This window comes from Varanus komodoensis, unplaced genomic scaffold (assembly GCF_004798865.1).
Source record: "Varanus komodoensis strain SLA01 unplaced genomic scaffold, ASM479886v1 scaffold1, whole genome shotgun sequence".
Classification (NCBI taxonomy): Eukaryota; Metazoa; Chordata; class Lepidosauria; order Squamata; family Varanidae; genus Varanus; species Varanus komodoensis.
The window spans coordinates 98,613,120-98,634,479 of NW_025335268.1; the positions used below are offsets into that span (position 1 = coordinate 98,613,120).

At 40.3% G+C, this 21,360-nt stretch overlaps 1 protein-coding gene across 3 annotated transcripts in view; it reads right to left on the minus strand.

Annotated features, from left to right (window-relative positions):
- The window catches only part of SH3PXD2A (SH3 and PX domains 2A), a 287,812-nt gene that overhangs the window by 153,525 nt on the left and 112,927 nt on the right, over nt 1–21,360 (minus strand). For all 3 annotated transcript variants that reach the window (XM_044438062.1, XM_044438052.1, XM_044438043.1), the window contains exons 4-5: nt 17,310–17,386; nt 5,963–6,054 (exon numbers count right to left, since the gene is read on the minus strand). In XM_044438062.1, coding sequence (XP_044293997.1) covers nt 5,963–6,054; nt 17,310–17,386 — 169 coding nt within the window. The remainder of the gene's footprint in view (nt 1–5,962; nt 6,055–17,309; nt 17,387–21,360) is intronic.

Here is a 21,360-nt window from a genome sequence, read left to right on the forward strand (position 1 = left end):
ACTTGCACGTTCCTGCCAGTCACATCACTGACCCAGATGCCTTCTGGCTTTGCTTCCCTAATGTCTTTTGTTGTTCTGTGTTTTTAGACCGACTTCCTCAGCCACTGCCATTGCCATTCTTCTAATCCCCTGTTCTCTGAAAGAGAGTCTTTCCCTGACATGCTCACGGCCATAATGGCATTTCCTCTGCTTGTTATTCTCAAAGTCAGGTCTAGGGTTATCTGTGAAATTTCAATTAAATCAGATGCTTTGATAATCCGATAAGCTGCCTGTCATTTTGAGTCAAAACATGAGGCTATTTGATCTGCTGTTTGCATTTTTTGGAGCAGAGTGCATCAAACACCATCAAAACAGACAGGTTGGAAGATGGATGGTGTGGTGGTGACTTTACCAAGCAGTTTTTGGCATGCTGACTACAGACCAGAAAGGGTTTATCTATCATTTCCTTGTGGAGTTTTTTCTTATCGATACAGTGCTCTTTAAAGGCTCTAAAAGGCATCTAGTAATTTGCACAGAAATGAAGATTCCTGAAAGAGAGCTTGTCCAGATCTTGCAATAAATGCTCAGTGTTCAATTCCAGGCTGGTTTAGATGGGATGGCAGACTCAAGTTTGGTATTACGTGTAGGAACCTTTAAGGACCCTAAAGCTCTCACTTTCTGCTTCTTCCTTCATATGCCACTATTTTTTTCCTTCCATAATTTGCTATTCTATCTAGGCCAATAAACCATGGTTTGCTTTTGATCTGCAAAGGAGGACTGGAAACTAGAATCTATCCAGCCCTACTATAGCAAATACTATAGGTTACAGTGCGTTACACAACTTATGACATTCTAAATGGGCCAGAGATTGCCCACCTTTGGATTACAGGTTTGGGCAAAATACCAAACTATAATTTGAAATAAACAAGGAAAGAATTGTGGCTACATTGGGAAGAAGGTCAGGAAGCACCAATCATACTTTGACATTTGATCTGAACCAGGCCAAAGATGGTTTTTCTTGAAAATCCTAGATACATGGATGCACAAACTGAGATACAAAATACAAGGTTTTCACTCCACTGGATAAATATTAGTCAGATGAATGTATCAGCTGCAACTGATCTATATATTATTCAATTAACTCTATAAATTTTTTCATTTAAATATTAACAGCATTAAAACACACACACACACACTTATCATTTATGATTATGCATGTGAGCATCTTAACAGCCACCTTCTTCGAAGGGGATGGTCTTCCTGTGAGAGGCAAAAGAGGGAATGTTTCTTATAAGATGGTGCCTGTCATCTGAAGAATTTTTCTGTGCTTAAATGAAAACAATACAGTGTTGCTTGATTAACCAAGAACACCTTTTTAGTCAATCGATAAGATGTAATTGATTCAACTTGGATGATGCATTGGAGGGTGAAGAGGGAGAATTCCATCTATTTTTTAACCTATATAAATATGTTATAAATAAAAGAACTACTAGTCTCTGATGTCCTCCTCCTGACCTAGAGATAAAAAGGTTAGTCAGTTGGACTCTTGACCTAAACTACATACCATGGCAAAATTTTTCAGATCTCCAAAGATAGTCATCATTACTTTGCTAGAAAGCAAAGAGTAGAACAGTAAGCACACACACACAGTCTAGGGGCAGCATTTCCCTTAAAAGCAGAATGGACAGGTATATACCTTTCATTATATGTCACCTTGGTTCTACAATACTTTATGGAATTGTACTGGAAGTTTCCCATGTATCCTCAATTTCCTAAATCAGGCTGCTGCTCGCTACTTAATCAGAACATGGGATTTTGACATTTTCAAAATTTATATATTTTGGGTTCATGGCTGTTCAAGAATTTAGGACAATCACAGCAAATTTATCAAAAGAAAGGCAATTTGACATGATCAAGGCCTGAACAGAAGCCTTCCGTCTCCTTATAACCATTCACACACTTCTGTTACAGTCCCTGGGATAAACCAGATTCCTCAGCTCCTGGGAAGTGTATAAATCTTTGACATGGCCAAACAATACAGATACAGAAACATGGAGCGAGAGTGCATGGTAAGATTTCTAGTCATATTATTTTATCACAACAACAGAGAGTCTTGCTGCACCTTAAAGACACTGCATATGCTTTTGCAGATGCTGTTCTCATGGGCAGATGCAAGAACTGTTAAGCTCAAATTGACACATCCTGGCCTTGGGGGCAGGGATGAAAACTGTGTTCTTCAGAGACAACAGAACAAAAAGTATGTGTGGAAATACTTAAATATAAAATACATCAAGAGAGTCAATTCAATTTTTGTCATGTGAATGACCTAACTTCATGAGGCTCAGGTGACTTCAGTGGCTTGGAGGGCCTACTACCAGCTTCAGTAATCTACCAGCTATGTCTCCATCTGGAGGGCAATCTTTCAGTAATCTACACTATGGCAATCTCTAAACTAGATTACTGCAATGCACTGTATGTGGGCCTGCCCTTGAAGAAGGTTCAGAATCTGCAGCCAGTACAGAATGCAGCAGCCAGATTAACACCTGGGATCTGCAGGTCCAAACACTTAAGAAAGGTTCTGGCCCACTTGCATTGGCTGCCTGCATCCTTCTGGTTTCATGTAAAGTGCTAGTTTCAACCTACAAAACCTTACACAGCTTGGGACTGCAATATCTGTTGGAGCACCACTCCCAACTGCGATCTACTTGGACACTGCTCAACTTCTGGGGCATTCTTCAAAGTTCTGACTCTGAGGGAAGCACAGAGGGTGGCAACAATGGGAGGGACTTTCTCTGTCATGCCCACCCCATCTATGGATTAACCTGCCCATTGAGCATGACTGGTGCCAAATTCGTCATCTTTTGGCACTGTGTTAAGATGGCCCTCTATGCTGAGGCTTTTAAAGATACCAAGAGGCTTGAGGGGATTGCCCATTCCAGGTGTTTTAGAGAGTCTTTCTGTTTGGTTTTAGTTGTTTTAAACCTGTTAAAATTGTTTTCTGATTTTATATATTGGTGTTGTATTGTATTATCTGTTTTATGGACTCCTGTAAACTACCCAGAGAGCTTCGGCTGTGGGATGGTACAAAAGTAAACAAGCAATTAATATAACTAATGAATGTTTTAAAAACCACAATTATGTTTCATTATTTGGTTAACCATTAATGATATTGGCATTATCACCCAACAGTATAACAAGTTAATAATCACTGTCTAAACTTTTTGTATTAAACTTCCTCTGAAAACAAATGTTAGTATTCTTGTCCTTGCTGTTTCCCATGCCCTTGTTTAATAGTTTGGAAATCTGAGATTAATACTTCATGAATTTATGAACTAGTCATTGTCCATGAAAGCTTTTTCCAAAATAGATTGTTTTAGTCTTTAAGGTGCTACAAGAGTCTTGAGTGATAAAAGTCTGTAACCTGCGCTAATGGGGTGGACTAAAAATCAAATCAAATCATAAAATAAAAATAGATAGATAGATGGAATGATGGTTTTTGAATGTTATTCATGATTGTGTTTATTAGTTGGATCAAGAAGTAGGCATATTAGTTTCTGTGATTTTGGGCAGTCCACGCCTCATCTCTTTCCCTCCTTTTCTCTTTCTATAATAGGTTACATACTCCACCCTTTGTAAACATCAGGAAGATTGTAAGGCTAAATTCATGGCTATGACCCTAACTCTTACACCTACAAGATGTGACCATACTATCACAAGTTATGGTGTTCCAGCTTAGCAATCATGAATCCTGTTAGCTTTTACCCTCCTCAACAATCCGAAAGAAAAGCCATGTTCCTTCAGAAGCCACATTCTGCATCTAAAAACATGTTTCCTTCTGTTTGATCTCAGGCAGGCAATTGTGGGAATTGCTGTTCTTTGACATTTGCTAGACTATGCAAAGCAATTCCAAGAAAACAGAACTATGCTAATGTAATGCACCCAAGCCCACCTCAAAACCTCAGCCTTGAACCAAACCCCATTAGACCTATCCCAAGCCCCCAGCTTTGTTGATGTTAGCTTTGGAATTGCTTGACTGCATTAGTTTAAAAGCCGTATGGACTGTCCAACTAGGACAGAACTGTGATCCATCTAGCCTCCTAAGGCAGCTACAGCAGATGGTGGTACCATCTGCACTTGGTGGAAATGCATGAGAAGTGACAAAGAATGACCAGAATTATTACATATGTTTCAAACTCAATTTTGGGCCATCAAGGATTATGGGAATTGCCTGGATATATATTTCTATTACAAGGTTATAACAGGTAATAGCTGTTAATAGACTTATCTTCCAGCAGTTTGTCCAGTCCCTATTACTGTTAAACAGGCTTTAATTTCATTCAAAAATGTTGATGTTGATTGCCCACAGCTGTGGACACTGAAACAATCTCAGATGAATCTGAGATCAGACCATTCCTCCCCCCTACTTTTCCATGGCCACCATGAAAAAGAGCACCAGCTGCTCTTTTTAGGTTGCAACACTGATATCAGACAAGTTCTGGGAAAGGGAAAAGTGAATGTTAGGTTAGGGAAGGAAGAAGAGAAGTCAGGATCTTAAAGTTTCTCCATCAGCTCTCCTGCTCTCAACATAGTGAGTTCCTGGCTTCTGCAGGAACTGTGGGAACTAGTTGTAGTGAAAACCTCCAGAAAAAAACAAGGCTAAATGAGCAAAAAGCCACAGAGAGGGAAATGTGGCTCACAATTGTGTCAGGAAGACCGTGCGCCAGTGGAGGGCACTGGCAGGTTCCCAGACACACTTGGCAAGAGCAATAAGGTGCTTTTGACAAATGGTTTGACAGCTGATTTCTGCTATCCACAATGGAGACAACCACCTGGATTTGAATAGCATGACAACCATTGCGGGTACAACAAACCCTAGAAGAACTAATGGGTTCTCAGGATGGCTGGCTGCCCTCAAACAAGCCATCCTGTGACAATCAGTATGACAGAACAATCCACAATGGATCATGATGTCATGAAAAATCAGTCAACACAGAAGAAAGAGCTGGGGTGGGGGCATTATTGACTTTTTTTCTAGATAAGCTAATACACAGATATGCTAAATTAGATATGCTAATACACATATGCTAATATGCTAATAGACATTAGATATGCTAATACACAGGAACAGAGTCAGAAGGGGCCTCCTGGGCCATCTAGTCTGACTCCCTCCACTAATGACATGGGTTGGGTTAGGGTTGATTGTACCTATAGATAAGAGGAGCTATGCATAGGCTGTCTTTGGATAGTAGTGAGAGGCCAACAAAATTAGCACGCACAGTTCTCTAGTTCTGAAGACAATCAGATAAGAGTGAGACTATGGAAGTGGAGATCATTTGCCCTAACATGAGCTTGCAGAGTTAAAAGGGAAGGGATTGGTTAGAACCACTTTAGACAAAAGTATACTTTGGTATCAGCTGTGAGGCATGGTGGTAATGGCCAATAACAGCTGAGAGGTAACATCTATAAGTAACACATGCAGTGTAGTTCTTGGCAGCATTCACATTTGTGATTGATCTTGCTCTCTATTAAAAAAAATAGGCCTCTGGAAATTCATTTGACACAGATCATAATCAAGGTCTTGCAAACCATCTTTGAGTGTGAGCACATCTGGGAAGGTGGACAGGAATTAAAAGTTGATATTTAACTGGAAGGATTTTCCTCAGCTGATAAAGCTAATACTTTCACAACTTAAAGAATTTCTCAGAAGAATACAGTTCTGCAAACCAACAAAGCAAGAAAGGTTCTCTTCTATGACCTCTGATTAAACAGATGCCAATATGTTTGAATTTTCCTTTCTCTCTCTCACACACACCCTAGCTTACATTTTCCAAATTGCAAGCCCATTTTCCTGAGATGTGAAAACGCAAAATGAAGTGTTCTCTGTCCTTTGGATGTGATAAAATGTAATGACCTTTAGTTTCCTTCCTCCCTAAAAAAAAATTCAGCAGCGTAGGTAGTAAGAGAAAGCAACAATGGAACTTACTCTTTAGGAGGATTTAGGTCCTCTGGTCTGGCCTCGAAGAATCGAAAGACTTCATCACACTGTGAAATGTGAGGGGGAAGCTTCACCAGCGCCTGTTGCAAGGATACATAAATAAGAAAATGACCCTTTGTGGAAACAAAATAAGAAAGAAAAACTCAAAAGTGTTAGAACACCTCAACCCCAAAGTAGCAGGAAAGGAAAAAGAACTTCTGAAAAGGACTGCTTTGGTTAAGACATAAACTAGACTATTTTGTGTTTTGCATTCAAGCTTATAAACTAGATCATCAAAATAGCTCAGAGCTGCTACCTGGTGTCCATCTATTTCACCTTTGGCTGACTTGGTAAGCTCCAGATACATTAGACTACACTTCCCATCATTTCAGCTAGTATGGTCAATGGCCATGCCATGGGAAAGATGGAAGCTGCAGACCAACACATCTCTATGGCTCAAGATTAGAAAAGTTTGCTGTAGGCTGTCTGACATCTGCCACACCAGCAATTGCCTTCACATCCTGGAAGCAACCATCTTGGTCCCATGCTAACACACAGCCATCACAGGAAAAGAAATGGTGGTTATCAGGAAGCGTACAGGATGGGTTGAGCTTGCATTTCACCAGTGATGCTGGTAAATGTTCCATCTGCATGGGGAACTACACCAGGGTCCATTCTATTAATCAGAGAGTTCTGCGGAATTATGTATGCAAAACACAATTACCACTGCTGGGGCACATGCTAATAAATATAGCCCAATTCCAATGTGTAGAAAACATGATCTTGTGTAACACACAAATGTAATTGCAGGAGAAACTGGAGAAGCTGGAAAGGTGAATGACCCTTTCCATTTCATTGTTTGTTTGTTTTTAGATCCATTAAGCCATGTATAAGTAAGCTGATGCAAGAGTGAAGGAGTGGAGTTTTTTTTTTAAAGTAATTGACAGCTTCCACCTCATAAGAAATAATGGAAAGGCAGAGAAATGCATGAGGGGGAAACAAGTAGAACCAGCACCCACATTTCTCTCCACCCAAAAGCAATTCCCAAATACAAGTGCAACCCTTTCCATACTGACTTTCCCAAGAGTAAACACAGGTGAAGAAAACGTGATCTACTTCTAGGTAAGCACCACTGAATTGAGAATAATGTGATAAACTGCCTGGCACCATCGTTATTTGTTTTTCGGCGCCAGGCCAAGACCTTTTTATTTAAATGTTATCTTAATTGTTAAATTTATTGATTGATTTTATATCTTCCCGGGATGTCTCCAGATTTTTAATGTAATTGTATAGTATTTATTTGTATTGGAAGCCGCCCCGAGGCTTTTGCGAATGGGATGGCATAGAAGTGTTCCAAATAAATAAGTAAGTAAGTAAGTAAGTAAGTAAGTAAGTAAATAAATAAATAAATTTCTGTGTAGATGTGTATTTCTGTAGCTTTTCAGCTAGCTGTTCTGAGGCAAAGACATCCCATTTTTTTAAGGAGCTGGAAGGGGAAGTAGTTTTGTATTTGTTCTCCACCAGATTTGGGGGCAGGGGGAGAGAGAGAGAGAGAGAAGTTGTGGGGAAGGGGTGGGTGCCATGACAGAGAAGGAAGCAGGAAAGCAAAAAAAAAAAAAAAAAAAAAAAAGGCCACTTGGGCTTATTTCCTGTTCAGAGTTGTCAAGGCTTCCCATGCTGAGTGCTGGCAGCAGCAACCTTCCTCACCCAGCCCTTGAAGCAATGTCAGAGGGTTGCATTATGTTCAGAGTCACACCTTCACATTAGCAAACGGTGCTTAAAAAATTAGCCTGATGAGACACATCCTCTTGCAGCCCACATCTCACACTCTCCCACATCCCACCAGCCCACTGAAGGCATTCCTCACCCATCCCAAAACTTTACTACACAGAATATGTACCTCAGAAAAGATGCAACATATAAAAACAACAGGCTACAACTGGTCTGAAGAAATCTGGGAAATAATGGGTGAAATTGTACAGGGAGGTTGGTGTGGGTGAACTTCATGTGACACACTAGTGAGTCAGGCATTAGAACATCAGCAAAACTCCCTGGTGGAGTTGCTGTACCAGTCTCCCACTTTTATCTATGAAGGGCAAAATGTGAATGTGGTTTGATTGACCCTTGCAGAAGGAAACTCAGCACTTTATTCTTATAATAATGTTAGGTTTTTAAAGGGGAAAGCATCGTATACGAGCAACAACCCTTTGACACTAACCCAGCTGTTACACAAAGAAGGAGGGTGGTCTGATGCAACAGAGTTTATGCTCTGTATTTAAAGAACAAAACTATTGTGTCGGATCAGAACCTGTCTGTACTTACACCAATATAAAATCAAAACAGATCATTTGTCAGTCTAATTCGTTTGTGTCACAACTCAGCCTAAAAACACTTGTTATAACTGTAGTTATACATTTTAACATTTGATTCATTTAGTTAAAGATGGGCAGGGTGCCATTTTGTACTTCATAATGCCTCCAGTGCAATTAATTTACTTTAGATTTATATACTTCCCAGTTCCAGGAGTTATTATAGTGCACCATGATTTGGAGCCTTAGTTAAGGGCTGAGATGCTTTGATCATGCCCTGTACAAAATGATGCCATGGGGATCTAGCCAGATGACTTAATTTCTCAAAAAGAAAATAAGTTAGAAATACTGTATTCCAATTCCAATTACAGATGGCTAGTGTTTACACAGATGCTGAGCAGTCACACAAAAATTCTGATCTCCACACTGAGAAAAGATTGAGAAAGGAGCAAACAATGGCAAGGCTAAAAGGGCAGCCAATTTCCACCCTCTGTTTCTAACGTAAGTTGGTACCAATATGTTCAGTATCACCAAGCTGTCTTAGTGGTGCCAGAAATCTACTGAGATGCCTGGTTCTTTAGGTTGTAAATGCAGATTTAAATGATAATATTTCTTCAGAATCAAGTTTCCCAAAGCTAGTGTCCTCCAGCTCTTTTAAACTTTATTCCCATGATAAATGTTCACAGGGATTCTGGGAGCTGTCATCAAAACATCTGGAGGGTGCTAAGTCCAAGAAGGCTGCTCTAGGTAGATTTTGGTAGTTGAATGTCATGTCAATTAAGACTACCAGACAAGGACCTGACTCATATCTACTACATGTCTGACCCTACGTAATGCTCTGTGCCCATGCATTTTTTTAATTTAAAGCAACTACTCTCAAATTATTTTAACATTTGTGCTGCTGCTACTAATGGTTGCCTTTCATCTCTGAAGATAATGTATCCTTTTTTCAATTTACCCTTAATAAAATGGGGTTGACTCTGATCATTTTAATGGACCTGGGATTTGTTAAGAAAATCCTTCCTAAATGTTGGCGGATGTTATATTTGTTTCATGATTTCCTCCATTCATTAGGAATTTAAAAATTCCAAAACCCTTCACCACAATCTATGTCTATAAATGTTGGCTCAATGCAAATTCTTCCTATTAATTGCATGGAATATTGGATTGGCCCTGTTTTCATGCAAACAGTAGGAAGGAACTGCCACAACTGGAAAAGGTGGTGACCTACACTATCAGTACTCCCTGTGATCTCTCTGATGGCATTCAGATGGCACTTGCTCAGTATGGAAGATCAGGAATAAGACGTATGCATGCACACTGCCTCCTCTCTCCTCTCCCTGCGTACAGTATTATCATTACCATTATTAGACATCTTTCTTAGAAAAATACTTAAGGCATCTTACAACAGGAATTAAAACGTAAAAATTTAAAATGGCTAAAAATGACTATTAATAAAATGCCAAGACAGCATTAAGAAGTCCATCATATGCTTATCAGTTGCTAATAAGCACTTTCTGATTTGTCAAACCAAACCAGAAAACTGCTGGGTGGGTGATCCCTGCAAGGGAGGATTGTTTAGATCCAATCCAAGAGAGGATTGTTTGTATTCCGGGTTTCCTGAAAAGAGGTACTGTCTGTGAGGATGCCCCAGTAGACTAGGAACCCACCACGGAGGGTTTCATTTATGGGAAAGAAAGAGGGCATGTGGGCATACGCATATAGTTCTTGATTCACCACTGCAAAACAGAAAATCACATGCACCTGGGAAGAAGCCCCAGGCAACTCAGCGGAGCTTATTTCTGAGCAGATGCCTACAGCTTTGCAAACAGAGCCATTCTAGCCTATAAAAGATTGTCTGAACAATGGCATACGCTTTGAATGTGGATCCTATACAATCTTTTGCTTCAAAAGAATAGCTGTGCTGGAAAGGATAGCTGTACTCCTGTCTACTTCTTTGCCTTCTAAGCCAATTGCACGTGTACTTCAACACCAACCAAGATGAGCGCATAAAACAGAAAGGCTTTATTTTTCCTTTTTTTTAAGGAAAAGGTTAATGAAATGGCAATGCATTGCTGTGAGGGGAAAGGGTACGCTTGATCATGTCTGCCATCTCTTAAAAGGCTAACATGTCCCTCTGGGTGCTTGAGTGGCAGAACTGGTAAGTGCATCATCTCTGAAGATGTTTTAGCTTAAGAAATCTGAAGCATTTTTGAAAAGAGCATTGGAAGAACATAAGTGCAATCCTGGATTGGACTAAGTTTGTCTTGTCCAGCATTCCCACAGTGGCCAGATAGACAGCCATGGAAGCCTACGGGCAGAACAACAGCATGACAGCACACTCCTGCTCATGTTCCCCAGAGACTGGTACTGCGAGGAACTCTCAGGACCGAAATGGGTTAGCAGGGATTTCATCTTAACAGACAAACCTGGGAACTGTCGTTCTATTAAGGGTGCTAACGATTTGTAGCAGAACTCTCAGGGGCTCTGGTATAGTTTCCAGGATTTCAGGTTGGGAAGGAGCATAATAGCAAAACTGTTACAAGTAGAAGGAGTGTTGTTTTACTTTGTAGCTAAGCTTGCAATTGATATGCTGGGGGAACCACATTTTCTAAGTGACAGCAATCCATGCAACGGACGATCCAAGGTAGATATCTGGACACTACTCAAGTGGACATCAAAAATGAATTCGTCACACAGAAAGGAGAAACTGCTTAGATTGAAATGAACTTATTCTCTGCTTTCAGCTTGAGTGTCTCAAGCTAATTAGGATGGCAGGTGTTTTGCAGATATGGGTCACTCTGGCTGCAATCTGACACCCTCCTAGGGACGGACAGATCAGTCTATTTCTAGCCTATGTCACTCTCACTTTCACATAAATCTGTTTCATCCTATTCCTATGTTAATCCGCCATTATTTTGTTTTAATCCAAACAAAAATAGCATTTATGTCTTCATATGTTATTTCAACTATATTTTCGCTTAATAGACACATTTTTAAAAGTTTTTCAACTTCATAATGAGCATGTTTAAATGAAGCTTGGCACATTTCTTTAGCCAAGAATGGCATCACAACATTCAGACAGATGTGAAATCTGTTGGGTATCTATAGTCTGATTTGCACAATGGTCTGGAGTCAGGCGCATCTCAGGGCAGGCTTTTCTGAATATTCAAATATCATATTTTTCAAGCATCTCTCATACAACTTACTCAGGAGTAAACCCCAATATGTATAATGTCTGGGTAAATGTACAGAATTGTAGACTTGCAAATATGGTTGTTCGGATCCAGACTACCATTCAAATCATGAATTTAGACATGACTTAGGTCTCACCTATTTCAGCTAGCTGGGGTATGCTGGGAATTGCAGGACTTTTTCCAAATTATATATGCATAGGATTGCACCTGAGTTGAATCAAGCCACTGTGAAACCACCCTCTGATCCTTCAACCTCATGTGAATCGGCTCTCTGCCTCCACAGCATTTTTCACATGGACTGGTGCACAGCATATTCATCTAGGGAAGTGATGGTGAACCTTTTAGAGACCGAGTGCCTAAACTGCAGCCCAAAACCCACTTATTCACTGCAAAGTGCCAACACTACAATAAAACCTGAAAACTCAGGTTTTACTTTAGAAAAAACAACTCACAGCCAGTCCAAGTAAATATATATATATCTATATATCCTTGGAAGCGCACTGACTGGCCATGCGAAAGGTTGGACGAGTCGCGGCTAATGAGTTGCGGCTCGTAATGTCATTGCCTGGCACCACTACTCCTTTGCTAGCATGCCCATGGCTCCTATGTGCGCTGTTATCTGATGCTCAGCTGTTGGGGTGACGCTGGGGCAACTTGCATGCCGAGAGAGAGGGTTCTGCGTGCCCGCTGTGGCACCCATGCCATAGGTTCTCCACCACTGATCTAGGGCATTCTTTGCAATAGAATATTGGGTAAGATTATATTGTTAGTATCAATATAATCTTTCACTGAGATGGAAACAGGAAAGGGGGAAGAAGCAATTCACACAATGGAAGAGAAAGAGAAGCAGAAAGAATATGCTGTCTGCTCCGGTCCTCATTTCTCTTGATGGTGTGCTGTTGTTAAGTAACTTAGAGGAAAAAACTGCCATAGAGGAGAAGGAAATAATGAATACTAGTCCTGGTAGCTGTATGTTACCTTTGGTGTCCGAGGCAGTAAGCCTATGTGCAACAGTTGTTGGGGAACATGGGCAGAGGATGCTGTTGTACTCATGCCCAGCTTGTGGGATCAGGGGGGCAGCTGATTGGCCACTGTGAGACAGAATGCTGGACTAGACAGATTATTGGTCTGACCCAGCATGGCTCTTACGTACTTATGGAACAGATCACTGATTTTATACATCTGGAAGTAAGAGAAGAACACTGCCCTCAGAGCTTAATACTTTGATTTTATAATTTAATCTAATCTAATTATTTTTCCAAAGGAACAAGGCATGGGTTTAGAGATATCTTGGTCTGACCTGGCAAGGCTATTTTAGGTGCATTTATGTATTTATTATATTTATTATTAATTTATATGAAATTCATAATTTATTTACTGAATTTACACTGTACTTTTCCAGGAAAATTGATGCTGAAAGTGGTTAGCAGTAAAATACAAATTAAAGAAAAAAGTTATAATTGAGCCATGAATGGCTACAAAATAAAAATGTACCCCAATATAAAGACCACAAATAAAAACACCAATAAAAGTGGTGGTATGTCGGGACATCACCCATCATATTGAAGCACACTAGATGTTCTCGTCTTGGTGTGGGGTAGGGAAAGGGAATGGCAAAGTGCTTAAAGATAGCATGAAAGGTGGGTAAATGAAGGGAAGTAAATGTTTTGGCAAACAGAGATAGGAAACTCATCCTATGCATTAAATGCAAGATACATTGCACACAGATTTAGAGGGTCTTAATTCAGCTGTTGAGAAGTCTTATTAAATGTCCCAGGGAGGGCAAGTTCATGAAAAAGTGGCTCTTTATTTTAGACTGGCTAGATTTTTGGTTTTAGATTGGCTAACCAATCTAATGTTGAAAGCTGGTTCAGACAGATGGGCCCTGGAAGAGTTTGATTCACAGAAAAATAATGCCAACTCTGCTAGCAGGGACATCTCCCAAGGAGAAAGATTTCAGCAGGAAATAAATATTTAAAAGCACAGTTTGCACAGTTACCCACAAACATTCAGATTCCTGTTGTTTATGTTTATAGATGAAGAGACATATCCCTTGCTCTCTCTGCTCTCTCACATTGCTTTTTAAAGGCTTTCATTAGTAGGACAGAAAGAGCTTAATTATTAAAGCACAGCTAGTTACTTCAGCTGCTACCTAGGAGCAAACATCATAGAGTTGTTGGGAGATCTGTTGAGTGGAGATAACCTTGCCATCACCTGCCCTTGACTTTAAAACAGGAATGAGAACATGTGGGCTTCCAGATAATGATGACCTCAACTCCCTTGAACCTTAGAGAGCACAGACAATGGGAGCTGCAGTACAACAACAGCTGAAGAACCACACATTCCCCATTCCTACTTTTTAAGCTGCACAAGCCCAGTCACTAGAAGCGTTGGACTATAACTCCTATCAACCCCAGGCAGCAAGAGATTGTCCATGCTGGCTGGACATGGAAAGAGTTTTGGTTCAATACATCTGGAGGGTGCCAGTCTGGGGCAGGCTGACTTACACAGTCTAATTTTTGAAGTTATCCTTGTAATGAAGTCTCTTCATGCAAACATTCATGACTGCACTTTGATTTTCATTGCTAGAAAAGGAAAAAGAGCTGCCTTTTTAGGGGGCAATTTAGAAGGCTTTGCCATAGCCATATGTGGCAGTGTGCCAATTTCGTGCTGCATATGCTAGCAACCATATTGTGTTTAAGACAGTGATTTACCAGCAGAAGGATATAGTTTTGAGGAAACAACTGGGAGTCTCCCTAAACATTTAAGGAGTTAAACTGTGCCTTAAAGCGCACAGTCCAATCATCATCTGAAGGCAAGTTTGCTTGCCAAATTTAGAGATATAGCAAAGGACCCAGTACATTCACATCCAAAGCACGAGAATATGTTGCAGTGACTAGTTTAAGATTAGGTTCATATCTAAGTCAGCCAATAAAGTTCATTAGTCCAACCACCATCTCTTATCTATCTCTGGGGTCCTGGGGTTGACATCAGCTATTTTGTGAAGATAAAAGGGATAAATATTTATGCTACTCCTGAACTATCTTGAAAGAAGAGTGGGGTTATAATGCAATGATTCATAAATCTTAGAGACAGGTTTTACAACCTGGACTATCTTTCTGGACACCTTCCAGAGAAACTACCATGAGTGGTAGCTGAAATGCCAGCCCAGTCATAATGGATTTAGGCTATTCAGCACCTTTTCTGAATTCTTTCTTCTACTCTGTACATTCAGTTTGTGTCTGTGTGTAAAATGGGTACAAAAATTTCCTGATAAGACAAAGTGCCCAACTCTAATGACACAAAGTGCCTTACATATATGATATGTGCAATGCACCATAGCTTTAATACAACTGAAGCAACATGTGTGTGAGAGAGAGGAAGGAAGGAAGGACCATGTTGCCTTTTCCTGGCTTTTAAGAAGACGTTAAGTCTATGCTTCTCAACTTTAAAGCAAAACATCAAGTTTAGTTAATGGGTACAACCTAACACAGATACATGAATAGCTTGAGCTGTTATCTGATTCCCAGTTAATTGTTCAAGGAAATGACATGCATCCCCATTCCTTGTGTGAGTTGGAAGACAAATGCAGAACTGGTAGAACTAAGAGAGAGGACCCATGGGCATGGTCCTGGGGTCGACAACCAGTGCCTGAATTATGGGGGGCGGGTGGGGGGAAGTCCCTTTAGTGACTGCTTTCAAAAGGCTGCAGCGGCACCATGATCTGTTTAAATTGGGGAGAGCTGATGTACTCTATTAAGGATCCCCTAACTTTCATCTTATAATTTGAAAACTATTGACAACAGGTCAAGGGGGAAAAGATTATACTGACTTGCTCATCTCCTTTTAATAAGAGATTTATCTACAGAAATCAAGAAATAGTGTTTTTATGACATGGAGCCCCCTTACTGTTGTTTTCATTGCAATGCAGCAGTTTGATTGCCCTTGTTTGGTCTATTGTTGCAGCTACCATTGATACAAGAGTTTCTCAAACATGAACTGCCCAGGCATGACCCTCACCCAAGAAGGAACTGTCTGCTTTTCAAATCAATTGCATCTCAGAGAAGTAACCAGCTTCTGGTTTCTGGGGTGGATGGGGGTGGGGTCAGGGGTTGCTCTTCCAACTTTGGACTGAGTTCCTGACTTCTGAGCAACACGTCTGTTCAGTGAACCCATGACATTATGTCTTCTGCACATGTTTTACACAGTTCCTTTCTGAACGATTAATGCAAAGGATACAGTATGAGGGCATGGCTGAGGATAGCCATTAGGCTTTCATTTGCCAGACACTGTATCAATTGTGTAAGAGAATGCTTGATCTCATCAGATAAGATTTTAGTTCCATTGCTCCAGCCAAAGGACTCAGAATTAATGCTTTTTTTTCTTTCTTGCCTGAAGCTCTGAAAAATTGGATACAAATTGCCATCTATATGTGTTGACTGCATTGTTTCTTCTGACCCTATTCAATGAAAATTGCAGAACTGATTTAGAACCCTACTTAATAGGGTATATTAAGATCCCCATTAATCAGTAAGCATTAAACTTATGACTGTCATGCCATTGCTTCTACATAGCCATATTCATTAGGGTATTCATAAAACTGCTTAATGCAGACTTGTCACTTACTAACATTCTTTTAACTAAGGGCACAATCCTTATGTATATTTAGACAGAAAAAGTCCAGCAATTCCCAGTTAGCTGTAAGACTGTATTGCAGTATTTTAAATCACACAATAAGGATACTGAATAATGGATGTTTCTCCATACTATTCTAAAACAACATGAATGTAATTTGTGTTTATATTTTTGAAAACAGCATGTTACTTACTTGGGAACAGAAGTTATCATCAAAGGATCAAGTTGCAAGAATTATAACTTCATATCAAGCTCAATCATGTGTATGGTTACTCAGAACTAAGTCCCACTGAACTAAGTTGGAGTTCTTCCACGGTTGCATAAATAGCCCGAGTATGTGAAGAAAGAGGCTGCTTAAATGAAAGATATAGTAGCTCTGCAGCTCTCTTACAATGCTGCAGTCTGAACCTTCCAGAAATAAACTTTCAGCACTCCAAATCTATACTCGTTCCATCTCTGCTCTTCGACCTTTAATCCTCCTTCCATTATAAAGAATATTGGCTTCTCTTAGCCAGGCATGGGGTCCAGAAGCAACAGTTACTGTTAGAGAAAAAGTCCTTTGGAAAAGACCAAGGGATTTTTCTTCTCTGTAGATCTATCTAGCATTGAACGTTCAGGATTAGTGGTGTATTTGAAACTTTTTGAATCATTAGTTAGAAGTATTAAAGAAGTAATGAATTGTTACAGGGATAAAATGGGTTGAAATGGGTATTATCAATTTCCACAATTCCACTGTGCCTCTAGAACTCAAAAAATACATTCTGAAATGTATGTTGCTTGCTCATTTTTCCTTATTTTTCAGGTGTCAGGTTAGAACCAAGACTACATATTACTGTTTTGCTAATAGCTTTGTCTTTTTTCTCAATTTGTTTTTTTACTGTAAATTAAGTGCAGGAGGTTCGAACTAGAGTGAACCCCTAGTATGGAGTAGGGAGGATTTAACCCTTTGTCCCTCCAATTGCAGTCTAAATGTCAATTGCCCCCCGAACCTTTTTTTTTTAATGGAGTTACTTTCAGACGTTGGAAGGCCGATATGGATTAGTGTCACAGCATGTCACTTGTAACATGTAGGTTGGCCTTACAGCTCATTTAATGATGCATCTGAGAACATACCAAATAAGATTAAACAGTCCTATTCTCTTCACCTTATTACCCCATAAATACAGTTGACTATCTCTTAGTGTGTTCTACCATTCTTCCAAGAAGAATCCTTACCCTACAGTATTCATCAATGGGTTTTAGTCTCTTCACGGCCACGTCTCGAATGTGGCTTCTTCGGAACAGGATTTTACCTGGGAAGGAAGAAGATGCAGAGGTTGAGTATGGAAATAGGGCTTTTATAGATGAAGCATCTATCCTGTGCTCATTCTTTTCTAATCACAATTATTTACAGGTTCTTTAAATGATCCTTTGACCCTCCAGTTTCACCTCTATGTCTCTCAAGCACTTTCCACAAGCTTTCTTCGACAGAGAAAATGCAGCAGATGTGAAAGAAACTTTTTTCACTTGTGTGTTGCTGCTATTTCACTATACCACAGTGCCACCTAGAGGCTATATAGCAGAAAATCTAGAAAGGAAATGTTCCTTGTACAACTCAGTTCTATGATGAAACCGAAGGTAGATACAGTGGATTAACAGTCTCAAGTAGTAAAACTTATACACTGGAAAGTACTTGCATCCTAAATCATGCTAATTCTAGACTAAGTACATGTTCTTAACTTCTTCCCATAGACTACATAGTTTCCATCGATACAGTTTTCCAATGGTATACTGTGAAAATCTATGAAGCAGATACCGCCAGTAGATTTTGAACATACTGAATTAATGTGATTATATTATTGCAGGCATTGGCACCTGGACAGAGATGTAAGATGCCAGGCATCATAAACAGGGAAAATGGCACCAGGGCTCAAATATTTTACTCCCTCCACCATCCTGCTTAGAAACAGATGTGACAGATAGCTATAAAGTGATACAACTATAACTTCTACCTCAGTAGGAGTCTGTTGACAAAACAAACTGGTAGGGATCCATCTGGCTCTGTAAGCTGCTGATTTAGGCCAGGCCCTTTAGCTTGAGCATCTTAGCCCGAAAAACATACTAGAGCTGGTTTTCCACTGGCATGGATGGCTATGAAATCACCTCTTGGCCTCGAGGCAAAAGACTACACAAAAGGGCATGAGCTGCAGTGGCCCAAGGCCCATCAAGAGTCTTGGACCAAAATGTGATCAGCCACTTAAACCTAAGAAATGAGCTATCATGCTGAATGGCAGAGAGCATATTCATCAGCATAGACGCTGTTGATTATTTTTAGTAATTCCTTCCCATTTTTTCTTCCAAGTGCCAACTTTTATTCCTACAGAGGAAAAACAAGTAGATACCAATGGAAATCAATATCAGTTCAGATGGTCAGCGCAATTATTCAGTTCTTTTGCCTTGCTTCTGTAAGAAGTTTGATGCTCTAATTTCCCTTGCTTTTTCTAATACATTACTCAATACATTACTCATTGGCACTGGTTTTGTAATTAATTTTTGTTGGTGTTAATTCAAAAATTCACTATGCTGAAACTAAACAAGAGTATCGTGTTTTTATTTATTTGAATTTTGACCCACATCCTGTCAATTGTAACACTGTTCTCCTTTCTTCCTAAGAAGCCGCATTTGGAAATGGTGAATTAAAAGAATCCCTCCAAATGTCAGGGAAAGGCCCCTTAAGTTTGCTACAAACTTCTGCAGTTTTCTAGGCTAGTTCTGAAACTGACAAGAAAAATCAAAGAGCATCAAGCAGAGATGGTTTTTGTGATAACGACTAGACAACTCCAGGTGGGATGTTTCCTAGCAAGTCTGAATAATTATCCAGAAAAGGTCAGGATTTACAGCCCCATTGAAACCATATCCACTCTGCAATCCACTCACTCATGCTGTAGGCATTCTCTTTATTATTGTTAATTCTAATCACAATCACCATCATAATATGCATATGCATTCAACATTTTATTCCTGTATTACATTTCTATACTACCCATAGCAAAAGATCTCTGGGTATCTTACATAAATCAAAACCTTTAAAGCACTTGCTTTGAAATATCAGGAGAAAAACTATGTGGTACGATGACAAGAAATCTAGAAGGGGCATGGGGCCACCTGTGGGACCCTTGCTCTCCTGGCCCCTTTAAGGGCCTTTAGCCTTCTCTATAGGCAGTGATGAGGAAAGAAGACAGAAATAAAAGCCTAATAAGAAGCAAACTGGAAACTAGATAGAAAAAAGAAACTTTTCCCTAGATATTCAGTAGGTTGTTGGGAACCCTGCCACCTTTAAGCCCTGCTGCCTCTGAAACCAGGCTACCCAGCTGCAAGTGAGTTTGGGTTATGGAATGGCAAAGGTTCCCCAGAGCAATGGCTCTGGCACCTAGCTCCATTGGGAGGGGTAATATCCCAAAGGATACTGGTTGCCCTGCTGTCAGTCCTCAAAGGATTTCAGGGTCGGGTTTGCTTCATACCCTCATTTCTGGCAAAACCAGTGTGGCATGGTCTGCATGCCTTGGTTTTGCCAAAGATCAGGCACCAGACATCTGCAAGGGCAGAAATCCTTCCTTGAAGCTGCTGCCGTGTTACTAGTGAGGAAGAATAAAACAGCATCACTACTGTGTGGGCAGGCTTGCTCAGAAGCATCATAAAATCTGCTGTGAAGAGTGAGGATTTTGCACAGTTCCCATTCGTTGATTTCCCTGTTTCCAATCCAAGCCACAAACAGAAAGCCAGACTAGTGGTGACCCTATTTTAGAGAAACTATAAAGCAAGCAAAGACATGGAACACATCAAAGGTCTCCTGAAATTCTAATTCAGCTTCCCTAAATAGATAGTTTATAAGGAGACCTCGTTGCTGCCAGCAGCTTCAAAGTGCCACAGTAAGCACAAGACAAGCATGAGAAACAAGAAGGTAAGTATAATGTTATGTGTGGAACAAAGTGTAAGAGGAATTTTAAAAATAATTAAAGGATTGTGAGTTCCCAAGATGTCTTATTTTAATTAACTCATTGAAAGTGCACTTTTATGCAAGTTTGGACAGAAAGAAAGGGTGGCTGGGGCATGCTGGGAGTTGTAGGACTTTCTTCTGTCTAGACTTGCATAGGACTGTGCCCTAAGTAGATTTTAAAATTATACATGTGGTGATGATATTATGAAATAAGTCTGGAAAAAGAACCAAGGAGGTAGTTACCCAAATGAGCTGCTTTGGCAGCTTATTCAAAATAGCTATGAAATTGGTCCAAATCTGTCACATGACCATATAGCCTGATAATAGTAATATTTACTTGCGAGCAAATCCCACTGATTTTCCTGGTTTCTAAGTACACTGGGAATCTCAGCCTAAGTGAAGCACACCTGAATCCGCACATTAACTTCTCTTTGTATCTTTATTCAAACATACTCCATTTGAAAGGCAATTTTATGAGTGACATTTTGACATCCAAGTGGCACTTTCCCAGTAGCATTGCTATTAATACTTTCAGCTAACACCTAGGCATGGACTGGGAAGTGTGTACCGCATAAAGGATAATGCAGTGCATGCTCAGAAGGTTTGCCGTGGGCAGGCAAGGCAGGGTTGGAGGGGCGGGGCCAAAACTGATGATTTAGTGAGGAGAACTTACAAAGGCAACAACAAGATCTTGGAGACAAATCTTAAGATGACAGTAGAGGTGGGCACTTTATGGCTCCAAATCCCATGATCCCTTCCAAATCCCATAATCAACTGGCTATGCTGATGGGAGTTGACAGGCCAGAATTGTCCACTTATGGGCTACAGAGAAGGCAGTGTGGGTGCCTTGGCGAGGCTTCAGTCTCCAACTGGTGTGACATCATATCCAATTTGTCCAGAGCTCAGGAAATTTCTCTCATTGCAGAGAAAACTATTCCACCAAACAGCTTATCCCCTTGACAAGCTCTACCACATGGGGAAATTTAAACTTGTCTTTGTGTGGTCATCAGAACTTGGAGAGAAACCCTTAAAGGAGGAGGGGAAGTGGAAACATGGAAGGAGATGCTCAGGGTGAAAGAAAGAGAAGGACCCTGAAGGAGAATCAGTGCGAAGTTAGAAAAGTGGGGTAGGGGGAGAGGCAGGGACAGCCATTCTACAGATGCCACAGGGAAGCAGGATGAATGAACAGCTATGCCAAGACTTTGCCTTTTTCTCTCATTATCCCCTCCTTCCCCTTACACAGGCACACTCATCCAGACACTAGCAGAGCCTCTCCATTTTTGCAGCTGT